The 12,892-nt window shown below is 40.1% G+C and overlaps 1 protein-coding gene across 1 annotated transcript; it reads left to right on the top strand.

The window, feature by feature from the left end:
- Positions 1 to 1,082: 1,082 nt before the first annotated feature.
- LOC120288536 (agamous-like MADS-box protein AGL19) lies at positions 1,083 to 1,694 on the top strand. Its single transcript, XM_039302594.1, has one exon. It carries the CDS (start codon positions 1,083 to 1,085, stop codon positions 1,692 to 1,694), a length of 612 nt encoding a protein of 203 aa, XP_039158528.1.
- The last annotated feature ends 11,198 nt before the right edge of the window (positions 1,695 to 12,892 follow it).

The following is a 12,892-nucleotide window of genomic DNA, read 5'->3' as shown; positions in this document are numbered from 1 at the left end:
CTTTAGCTTTATGTTTAACACCTAGCGAATAATAAACGGCGAAAATTAATGACTAAACTAGCATGAACAAGAAGAAAAGAAAAGAAAAGAAAAGGATATTAACACTTGAGTACTAAAGAATACAAAAGAAGAAGAAAAACCTAAAATGCTTTGCAAAATTCTTTGTTTAGCCAGCATTTAGTATTTACCCTGGATAGCTCTTGTCAATTTGGTCAATGCCATCTCCCACGTCGTGTGGATTAATGAAAGTGAGGTCCCAACATCGTCAACAGATTTGTGCTCTTTAGTTTCTATGATACACCAAGATCCCTCGATGTGTGGAAAGATTGTGTTTTGATGAATGTGGCTATGCATTTGATGATTTGTGCTGATCAAAAAGCGAGAGGGAAATGGCTGCTCTTGTGCAACATAATAATAATAATAAAAGAGTCAAAAGAATGTAAAATTTGTCATGAGATTACATTAGTCTTAAATAAGAAAGATTTAAACTAATGCAAGGGCACATGAGTCCGAGACTAAGTAAGAGTTAAAAGAATGCAATCCTTCTTTTAAGTCCAACCTTAGAATCACCGTGACTCCAGTACAAAGGAAAGGACAAGCAGACATCTTCCAAAAACGGAGGATTGCTAACAGCACTACGGAGATATGATTATGCTTGAGAAAAAAAACAAAAGGGAGGTGAGACGACCTTTCCGTGGGAAAGGAAATAAAAAGTTGCCATCTTTCGTATTCGGATAGTGACAGCTGCTGCGAAAAAGTCCAAAAGAAAATCCCGATGCATTGCAAAATTCCTTAACTAAAGATGAGAGAGGTTTTCCTGCTTATTTAATGACCGGGCCCATGGCATCAGTCGAAACCCGTGGCGCCAGTGCTGTCTATAAATTGGGCAATCTGGAGCTCTGTTTGAGCATCGCAAAGCTGCACCCTCTTCTTTCCTCCAAGCGCCCCTCTCTCTCTCTCTCTCTCTCAGAAACTCGAGGACCATGCAGGTAGGATCATCTTCCTCTCGCCCTCCAAGCCCTTCAAGAAAACAAAGAAACGCCCGCGGCCCCACTCTCTCTCTATCTCTCTCACCACCGAAAATGGCTTGCTCCCGGCGAAAAGGAACAGACAAGATCGTCGACCCAAAAAAGTGCGAGGTGACATTCTCGAAGAGGAGCCACGGCCTCATCAAGAAAGCCTCTGATCTCAACTCACTCACCGGCGCTCCCATTGCCATCATTGCGTTCACCCCCAAGGGCGAGCTCCGCTCTTTCGGCACACCCTCGGTCGATGAGGTATTCTTCGAGTACCTCCGCCGCAAGTGCGACGTGAAGCCCTCAATGAGTCTAAAAGAGTGGCTGGACTGGGCTGAGAAAGAGTGTGATTCTTGCGCGACAAAGGAGGACTGCGCCTCCTTGATCATTAAGTGCCAGGCTGTTCTCAACTGTCTGCTCAAGAAGTTAAAGGATTTTGAGAACAACCTATCGGTTAACGCCGGTGCTGGTGATGATTCTGGAGTTAGAGCTGGTCCCGATCCTAAAGTTTTGAAGGACGACGAGGATCATTCACTTGTAAACGATTTCGAAGCATGTCATCCTTCACTTTTGGCTTTCATTAAGGACGATGTTGATCGATTTACCTCGTCAATCGACTCGGCTGCCGGCGGTGGAAGTTCAGAAATGGATTCCGACCCCATGTGCTCCGATCCTTAGGGCTGTGGGTTGGATCTCAACAGCCTTCTTAATTTCTCCGAGGACAACGGTTTATGAACTTGGCCATAAAACTCACCCGTCGGCCGTGTAAGCTCAGGAGAGGAATCCGCGCGCCCTGATCTTGTGGCACTATATCCTTGCTGCACTTGAAAGTTTGGATGTCTAAATATGAGTATCATGTATGCGTGTGCTGTTTCTGGTCATCTTTTAGTCCTCCATTCCCAAACCGATTGTAAACCACCTTTTCTTCCTACTCTATCTCCCCTTTTTCTAACTTTAACGGATGCCGCACCGGAGTGTTAATAGCACAAAAAGGGGATCGATCGGACGAATCACCACGAAATTCACAAATCGCGAAATGCAGAGTATTTAATTATCAACACAAATAAGATGTTGAAAATACCGGACGAATTTCTTGGTCTCTTCGAGTACTGCGTCGGCGACGGCAAATGGGGAGTTAGCGCTAACCGACAAGTCCAATCTCCGGCGACGGAAACCATCCAGAAGCACGAAGACATACAAAACCAACCCCGAAACCCGCGCGATTACAGGATAGCAAAGCCCTAAACAGAAAACCCACACAGAGAGTCGCGAATCCACGCGCACCGAGAACAGAGGATTCGCGTACGGAGCTCGGAGATGACGAGGATGACCATGACGACGGAGGCACGCCGCCGGATAAGGTGCGGCTGTAGATATCTTCGTTGATCTTTGGGTAGGCCTCCAGATTCCGGGGCTTGTTGAATATGCCGTCCATCTTCTGCTACGCCCAAGAAAACAGAAAAAAGAGAACAAAAATCCTCCGTCTCCCATGGTGATTCTCTCTCTCTCTTCCCGGTCGATTTCCTGATCTGCTCTCGCAGGCTAGAATCTATGGGAATCAGAAGACGGATGGATGCAAATCTCTGAAACGCCTCGTTGAATTGCAGTTGCAAACTTGAAATTGATCCAAGTAAAACCCGCAGCAAAGGCGATTCAATGAAGAAATAGAATGACGGACCTCTTCCTCCCCTCGCCATCGTCCTTTTATTTATTTATTTATTTATTTAGTATTTATTTATTATTTATTATTTATAAGTTTTGTTAAATTTCATTTTTTTTTTTTTTTTGGATTTTAGTGATTTTCGGTTGACGATTGGCCCTCTTATTCCCACTGGATATGGAAGTTTCTTCTTTGCATTGGACCCGATTATGGCCCGAAAGCCCAAGGTGCATGGCTTGTTTTTCTCGGGTCTCTTATCTGCTTGCACTATCGGTGTTCTTGAACGGTGTTAGTCCTCGCAAGCAAAGCATGGACATTTACGAATATATCCATCTTCCCAAAGTTTTAAGACCAACATAATCACATGAAGGCCATGCCCAGTTTATCACGCATGTCTTTTTAAAATAAGTTGTTCGACTTAATCATGGGTTCGCAACTTTTCGGGTTGAAGCAAGGAGGGGTGGCCATAGGAGCAGGATGCCAAAGTGTGGCTGCATTTGTTAATGATGGATGTTATTATCTGGTTGGTATTATCCCCACTGGAGCCATACTTGGATATGTTGCCCATTTGGAGGTCAAGATCTGAGTTCAGAATTCATACGTGAGGTGTATGTATTCAAGCAATCCATGTAACGGTTTTATGTGATCTGCTTGCAGAAACATTTCTGTCCATCCTTATAGAGAATAGGGATAGAAATGACTTGTGGGGTTACTTCATAATTGCTCGCTAATTGTCTACATGACTTGGAAAACAACTTGGGATGAGCAGGTAGCTTCTTTGAAGTTGGAAGCTTTTTGGATCCGATGCGCTTCATGAACTGTAATTTTCTTTCACAGCTTCCCATCTTAAAGTGTCTTAGAAACACCAGCGCCTTTCCGGCTACAGGTGATCAGGGGCATTGGAATGCCTGAATTATTGTCTCCCCAAACTCTGCAAGATGTTGAACCGAAGCACCGGGAATCTACTACAGAAGACTGAACAGTGATAACACGCGACGAATTCGCACATTGTATCGGTATGCTATAACATAACTACCTCCCAAAGCAAGGTGGATTTGTACTCTGTCAAACGACAACGTGTTTGGTGCAGCCATGGTTTCGTTAAAGGTTGGATTTGTACTCCACTCCGGATGGATGTTTGGGACTGTAGTCCACCCCCAACGCGCTTCTATCTCCAAGGCTATGGGCGCATGCCCGACGAATACTTTGGTCTCTTTGAGTACTGCATTGGCTACGGTGACCGGGATGGTTTTTCGACTTCACCTGAGAACTTGGCTGGAGTGGAGTCCATGCGCTCCTATCCTGAGGGCGATGGGTATAATCCTGATGCATTTCTCACACTCCAAGATTTGGGTATTCGGGTGTCTCTCTGCGATGTATGTATATGAAAATCTGTGTTATTTCTTGTTAAACTGCATTGTAAAGTAGAAATTTGGATAATGGGTTTCAACGCTGGTTGTTCAATTTTTCAGTTCAGATCATATCCAATCCATGTTCGGATTTGTTTGATGGTGATTTTGTAATGGATCCTGTGCTATTTCTTTTTTGCTCCCGATTTCTGAGTTTCATCCAAAGGCAGAACAATGAAGCGAGCTGATTGTCGTAGTTCTGCTTCTTGACATTGAAATGCCATATTTATGTTCCAGAGCAAGCCAGTGTGGAGAAAGAGAGTTGTATCTGTCCAAGGGAATGTTCAATTTGCGAAGTATGAGAAAGAAATTTGCAACCTTGAATGGGTTCGGAATGTGAATTTACCATATGCCATTCAATTTAACTTTGTTTGTCCGTCTTATAGTTTTATGAACCGTCACTTTTACATGACACCCGGTCCAAGTACTCATATTCTTGTGCTGGCACGAATGAACACGTAAGCTGATTCAGCCTCTTCCAAGAATCAAAAGATAAAGTCACATCCTCTTTAATCGCTCTCAAATTGCAGATGCAGACTTCACCCATTGTTCTTCTTCCACAACGACTAGTAGATCCAGGAATGGGGGAAGAAGAAGAAGAGGCAGAAGAAATTCAAATACATTCACTCCAAGAACAGAGTTTCCAAGAATCGGCCAACCCAAACCCCACCCACAAACAAGCCATCAAGTTGATTTCTTCGTATGCCTTCCCCTCTCACTCAATCCGAAGTTGTCGCAGGGAAATGGCAACCCATTCGGAACAAGTTCGTGGAGAGATCTTCTGCATTGGCCATCTCTGATGAGAACACTGAGCTTCCTGGCAGGGATTGTCATGGCCTTGCTGAGAATTGCACGGTGCATTTCTATGGTGGGAAGCTATTGATGCAGGGCAATTTGGACACGGTCTTGATAAAGCTTCATTGCCATGTCAAGAATCTCCTTGGGATGTCAAAAACTAGTTTTCTTGCTCACAGGTATGCCATTGTTGTCTCAAAGCCTAGGTTTGGGGCTTGAAAGGAGGACTAGAGGTTTTATGTTGAAGATTTGTTGACAAGGACGAAGATTGAGGAAGACACAGAAATGAAGAGCAAAGCTCTGGCTAGTTTGCTCGAAGTTGTGAATGATGATGATAAATTTTTGAAGGTGGTCGCGGAAGTTGGTGAGGTTATTCACGTCTTGGTCAGCTTTCTTGATTCTCTGGAGATTGAAGTTCAAGAAGAGGCTGCAAGAGTGCTCTCAGTGGTTGCAGGGTTCAATTCATGCAGGGGTGTGGCGATCGGCTGGTCTGCTGCCACTTATTGACGAGAACTTTAAGTTCTTGGCCACTCAAGCAGAATGCTTCATAAGTGTTTCTATTAGCCTTCATAATAGACTTAACTGAAGGTGAGGGTTACTGCATAAGCTGCTTTTCAGGGTCATACAAATTAGCGTTCATTAACTTTCCTCGGTTAGCATTTGTGATTTTGACCATCTGGTAAAACACTTGGTTATGATTGAAGTTTACTTGATTGTAGATTAATGTAGGTAAATCATAATTTTCAAGGGAATTTTGTCTTCCCATCTGCAGGAAATCATGGTGTAGAGGGCTAACAGTCGACAACGTGGTTCTGGGGCCAATAATTGCAGATGTTGCTGTTTTTATGCTATGACAGATTGCAGATCGTGGTTTTATGATGAAGAACTTCACTGTAAGATCTCTGTCCTAGAACTAAAGGTCTCCAGTGAGAACAGACCCGATGGCTCTTGCTAGTACCGTTTGTGGTCTTGCGCCTCAGCTCTTGCTAGTATAGCAGCACGATACTAATTCTGCGTTTAGAACAACTTGCAGCTTGTGAATTGTCTTCGTAATAGTAGGAACCACACGTTATGGCTCTGTAAATTATCAACAAATTGCTTGTCTTTTCGTCGAAGAGAAAAAGACAGGCCGTGTAAGTGCATGGAAGTGATACTCAATCCTCTGCGGTCTCAGGAAATTTTCTGAATCTGCCGTGTACAAAGTGCCCATAAACTTTCAGACCAAAAAAAAAAAAAAAGTGCCCATAAACTTGTATAATTGTTTCTGAGCAACTAGTCTGAAGCTGTAGACGCATGTTTTTGGTTGGTTCAGGAAGCCAGTGAGATATCGGGATCGGTGTAGTTGCAGCTGTCGGATGGGCTCGACTCAGGAAAGGGCGGTTTACATCTTCGATTCCTCATGTTGCATTTAGAACTTAGATTTCAGATTTTGTAATCGGTCTTTACTATTGTCCCTGTGCTTTACAATAGTGCTTTCTATTCACACAGAACTATATTAAGGGCATGGATAATTGATCCTTTTTTTCTGTTCTGCTTCATTTTAAAGGAGAAGATGCGACTTTCCGTCCTTTTAGCTAGGGGTGCCAAAAAAACCTGTGCCGGCCCAACCCTAAAATTATAGTATCTTGGGGTCAGGCCTTTTTAGGTGTTGATAGTAACTGGGTTAGGGTTGGGTCACGTTGGGCTGGCGCGGGTTTTTTTCTCTCTTTCCATAGGCAACAAGGACGAAACACCTAGCTAATTGGCACGACCCCGACCTGACCCGATTTCTTAGGTTGTACAATATTCAGGTATAGGGTCGGGTCAGGTCAAGCATGACTTGTAGGGTTTCGGGTCGGGTCGGGTAGCATGAAAACTAGCGAGAAGATTCCTTTGGCAGAGATGTATTTGAATCTATGGTTCTTAAATTCAACGACGTTCATCTCGGTTTGGAGAGGAGAATTGCAAAGAAAATGTTTCCTTTAAGCTTAAAATGTTGCCTGGCAACGGTGGAGGTTGTTTTAGCAAATGCATGATGTCGAAGACTTGAACACTCAGTTAAAGTAAGACTCGTCTGTAAAATTGATGTATTAGATGAAATGTTCATGTCTTTGATGAATTGTTAAGAGGGTTTTTATTTTCAAAACTTTTATTCCATTAATGAAATGCTCCAACAATCAGAACTATTTTATATGAAACATTAACCCTTCAAGGAATTACAAAAAAACTTGTTACATATTTTATTAGAAGTTTTTATTTTCAAAATTTTAATAGATCAACAAGAAAAAGTTTACATAAAATAAACGCACACAAACAGACCGACTTTATTTTAAAAAGCTTTGATTAAATTATTTTGATGATGAGCTTCTCTTGTTTAATCTCTCAGTGGTATCTAGAGAGTTCAACGATGGCTATGGACATGTGTGGCGGCAAGGTGATGTTGGGGATGAGTCGTCGATATCAATAGGACATGATAATCCATAGCTACGTTATTGCCCCCTCCTGGCATGTCAATATATTTTTTTCTCTCTTATTTTCCCCTCATATTATTTATGAAAAATTCTCTATAAGGTTTCAAGTATTTTCATTTTTTCAAATAAAGATCTGAAATAGATTTTGTTTTAAATAAGAACCCGTGATCATATTAATCTCAAAGAATGACCTGAAGTGATTATAATTATTTCAAATAAGGGCTTAGCCTTACCAGCTCATTAGTTGGTAAAAATTCCGACCAATCAATGATATTTTCGTCAAAATATAATATAAATTTAAATTTAATTTAATTAGGAACACCCGAATACTAGAAAATACAAAAAAATACAAAAAAAAAAAAATCCACGAAATGTGTAAAAGCGGCTTTAAAGCCGTATTATGTCCCGTTTGGAATTTCCATTACCCTACATCTCCCTCCGGGATTCTTTTTGGGGCAGACGTCGGTTTGTTCCCATTCAATGGCCATTATCAGATCGCACCAACGAGGATTTGATGACTGAGAGAAAAAAAGGACGTACAAAAATCACACCTAAAAATCTAATCTCAAACTCACCCAACTTCTCATCGACATGTTCCAAGAGAAATCATGCATGTAAGCTCTCGTGCCGTCACAATTCATGAATGATTTCTTATCAAGATTGCAAGCGGTTTTAGAGATCTAGACTTATTATGATACGGAAAAGTTAGGTACAAAAACTTCTGAAATAGCATGATAAAAATGGGTTATGTCTTCCTCAATCTTTAATCGGTGAATTACAAGCATCGACGTTGTTCATATTTTTAATCTCGGCTTCCTTCCCTCATGCAAGATTAATTCAAATTTTGCGTTTACACAAGAGTCATCCCCACAATCTCTTCGTGTTCTAAAACAGGAGTATTGTTATTTAGATGCCAACGAAGAACAATAATCTTAGACGTACAATGGCAAAAATTGATTTGGTTTTAGCCAACGTCAAAGGGTCTATCCTGGCGACCTCAATATCGGATTTTTAGCTTTTCTTCCCGTCCCACGCAATTCACAATCAATGCTACAAGTACAAACATTGCAGAGGTTAAGGTGAAAACCAACTTCCTTTTCGGATCATAGTTTTGTCCTCCTCTCTCTCTCTCTCACTCACCTCCCCCACCCCCCTCTTTTCTTCCTTCCTTCTTATCTTATACTAGATTGAACTTTATAATTTAATGCAAATTCTTTACTTTTTGCTACCTGCATCGGGTGTTAATGGAAAAAGGAATTGGTTGGATGAAGTACCAATTCCATGTAATATAAAAGGCGGAGAATTTAACAAACACGAATGAAAAGTTCGAGCACCTGATTCGACCATCTACATAAGTCAAGTTGAAAAGATGAAGAACTAGAACTGCGTAATTTTCGACGTTCAACTCCAAAACTACCACAGGCACCGGCCTTTGACCGATGTAGATTAATTCTCTAACTCGATAGGTTCTCCTCCAAATTGGACGATATTTTGCCCTTGACATGCATTGTATTTGCGATATATTAGGTTGTCTTAATATCTCATTCAGCTTTATGTTTAATACCTACTGAATAATGAACAACGAAAATTAATGACTAAAGCGGCATAGACGAGAAGGGGGAAAAAAAGGATACTGATACCTGAGTACTAGAGAATACAATAGAAGAAGAGGAAGAAGACAAAACCCCGAAATGCATCGCAAAATTCTTTATTCAGCCGGCATTTAGTATTTTACCCTGACAGCTCTTATCAATTCGGTCCATGCCATCTCCCAAGTCATGTGGATGAACGAAAGTGAGGTCCCAGCACCGTTTATAGATTCGTGCTGTTTAGTTTCTATGACTCACCAAAATCCCTCGGTGTCTTGAAAGAACGTGTTTTGATGAATCTGGGTATGAATATGTTGATTTGTGCTGATCCAAAAGCGAGAGGCAAGTGGCTGCTCTAGTGCACCACTATTGTGATCAAGAAAAGAGTCTTAAACAAGAAAAAGTTAAGCCAATTCAATAAACTAGTACACTCTTGGACTAGTTCTCTTTCCGCTCACGTGGGTTGGTCAACACCAAGTACCTGCTAAACTAAAGATAGGTTGTCAATAGGGTAAGAGGTTCCAAGTTTCAGGTTTTCAGATTCCTATAAGTTCCACTTGGAACATAGAACCTACTCGCTAAAACAGGTTCTTTATTTTTTTTAAACCTAAAACTTATCCTAAAATAGGTTTAAGAGGTATTATTGAATAAACAATTGCAATGGATTATCATTTTTAAAACCTACTTGCTGCTATTAACCAAAACTTATATTTAGACACATAAAAAATATAAAATATTAATAAATTGAAAGTTTAAGTTATAAACTAGAAATTCAAATTAGTGATTTTAAATTATACACTCATCATAAAATGCCATGGAATATCGTAAAATCGTGCAAAAACATAAATTAAGAAAAACATAAAAACTTATTTTCGGATCTAAGGTTTCGGTTTCCACTTACCTAGAACCTAAAACTTACATGTCAAAATAGATTCTCTAATTTTTAGAATTTGAAACTTACTTTGCATATCTTGGAATATAGAACCGGACAAGTTTCCATTAGTATGGTTTTTTGGTTTTAGGTTTTACCCTGAAACCATGCTTATCCCTAGTTGTTAGATTCAACCAACCTTTTGATATGGTTGAGACAAAGCATATCAAAGACCTTGCAGCAAGCCTAGGGTTTCAGCTTGAAAGGCTGATTGAGTCTTTCACTTGAACAAAACCCCTGATCAGCTTACCAGTTGAGACCTGGCATACAACCACAACGATGCTGGAGTTTGATTCTCGGAGGAAGGAGCTATCGACGTTGAGTTTCAGAGACTTGCATGCCGGCGGTACCCAATTCGAAGGTTAATTGCTCCGATTTGTTACGGCTAAATGTGAGGCCAGGGCCACTGTTTCTACTCCTTGCAGATCCTTTTTTTGGGCTCTAAAGATGGCGTTACTCCTCACCTTCCAGATATACCATAGCTTCTCTGTAACAAGCTTGAGTGAAGGTGAGTCCCTTGCGCTTTTGACGAAATTCAAGAGCCACTGATCTATGCTTGAGAGGCCATGAATCGAAATCGGGATCTGTAATGTGGAGTTTGCCCAAATTTCATTCGTCCAGGGGCACAAGAGGAACATGTGTTCAGGGCGTTTTTGGACTTGATTTACAAAGCGGACATAATGATTAAGGTAATACTCTTCTCCAATAGAGATTTTCTATTGTGGGTAATGAATTATGGCTTAGGCTCTACAGGAAATTTTTTAGTTTAGGTGGGGTATCAAGTTACTAGATTTTGCACCACAGGAGGCGAGGTATTTGATGGGAGGATGATGGCTGATGTATATCAGGTTTATCTTTGATTGCCCTGATTCAATTATACCTGGACTTTACAGTATACCCTCTTGTTTTAGTACCCGTCCATACGAGTTTATCTTTCTCATTTGTCAATGGAAGGGAATAGACAAGATTTCATTTACTATTGGTTCAGGTCTCAAGTTGCCTTTCATCCCAATTAAAGGTGGTTTTGTCTATCAAATTCGCGACCAAACATTTCTCATTCCGGTTAGTAGGTCCTCCTATCACTCCAGATTTTAACCACTTATCATCTCGAATTCAAATGTCTTCCCCATTTCCCATAGACCATTAAATTCAATTCAATGTGGTTTATCTTCCAATCAATAAGCTCTGCCTTCCCATGAAGCTCTGTTTCCCTTACCCGCATGCCAAAATTCTATCTTAGGAAAGTAGAGCCCCTTGAAGGCTGACTCCACAATGTTGATGTCGATTATAGCAACCTCAACGCATATTTTCCCAACATTGCCCTAGTTAAGGCAATTAAATCCATGAAGCCCATACAACCATCATCTTTTCTTCTTTTCAGCAGGTCCCATCTCTTCCAATGAATCTCATATTTTGCCTCGTTGATTTTCCACCAAAATGAGGCAATTTTCTGTTCGATAGCTTGACAAATACAAATTGGAACTTTGAAAATCAAGATAGCATATTGTGGTAAAAACTTGACAACTTCTTTTAGTAGAATTTTCTTCCCACTTTTGACATTAGCTTCTTTTTCCAACCCTCCAATTTCATATTTGCACTAACCAAAATCCATGCAAACATTTATTTTTTTGGAGGGACCCCAATCAAACGGAATCCCCAAGTACTTCCCGTTTTGTTTATTTCTGGCACATGTAGTTCGTGTGTCATATTCCTTTTTAAGTTCTGGGGCTGCCCACACTCAAGAAGATTCCCGATTTGTTTAGATTAATGGCTTCACCTGTCGCAAAATAATACTTGTTTAAAACATCAGCAAGGTTTTGGCATTCTATTGCTTTTTCATCCAAGAAGAAGATAAAGTCATCCGCAAATAGTGAGATAGAGTTTAGCAATGTTTGTTTAATTTTATCCCTTTTAATTATACCTTCTCTTGCTGCTTGTTTTTATTAACAACGAGAGGATATTAGCAATTGTGATGAAAAGATAGGAGGAGAGAGGATTACCTTGTCTAATGCCACGCGACGGCTGAAAGTAGAGCAATGGTTCTCCATTGAACTTGATGCTAAAAGAGACCATGGTGACATTACATAATCCACGAGACCCATTTCCTACAAAAACCCATTTTTAGCATACTCGCTTCCAAGAAGTCTCATTCAATCCTGTCATATGCTTTCTGTATGTCCAATTTTAACACCATATGGAATTTCTTTTTCCTTTTTTGACTTGTAATTGGTGAAATACCACCTGGACAATTAAAATGTTGTCTTGGATTTCCTCTTAACTCACAAAAGCACTTTGTTCGACCCCTAATCAATTCAAGAAGCCATAGTTTTAGCCTATTTGCCAGTGCCTTAGAGATAATCTTGTAAGCAAAATTACAAAGGCTTATAAGCAGGTATTGCTCTATCATATCGGGGTTAGATACTTTGAGGATAAGGGAAATATAGGTGCTATTTAAAGTTGGGTTAAGCAATCCTGACTTCATAAAGTCATCCATCAGTTTGACAACATCATCTTGAATCTCCTCCCGGTAAAGGGGGTAAAATTGCCCATAAATTTCATCTGGTCCCGGTGACTTAGGGCGTGTATGACAACCATTTTGTTCCGAAATAGTTTCTGGAATTTTTCTATTTCTATTTCTAGACGAGTTTTAAAGCAAAAAATCTGTTTGATAACGATACAAAATTTCTGTTTTAGAAATAGAAATTCGTTTGATAACAGTATAAAATTTCTATTTCTTAAAACAAATTTTTCTTTTTTTGGAGCAAATGAGATGTCCATTCTTACAAATTTCATATGCTTATGAACCCATTGACCCAAATACAAAGTAAGAGTTTTTTTTTTTTTAGTAAAGTCTCCCTTTTTTGAAAAAAAGAATACAAAGTAAGAGTTGTTATATCAAATTTTCTAAATTTTCACACAAAATTCTTTAGCATCCACCTAGATAGGCAATTACGGTCAAACAATATACTTATCAATAGTCTCCACACAATAGAAAAAAGAAATCAATATGCATTACTTTTGAGCATGATAGAAGGTTCCCAA

The sequence above is a fragment of the Eucalyptus grandis genome, chromosome 9, assembly GCF_016545825.1.
Source record: "Eucalyptus grandis isolate ANBG69807.140 chromosome 9, ASM1654582v1, whole genome shotgun sequence".
In the NCBI taxonomy this organism is placed as follows: domain Eukaryota; kingdom Viridiplantae; phylum Streptophyta; class Magnoliopsida; order Myrtales; family Myrtaceae; genus Eucalyptus; species Eucalyptus grandis.
The sequence above is the reverse complement of the archived record's forward strand: the minus strand, read 5'-3'. Positions and strand labels throughout refer to the sequence as shown.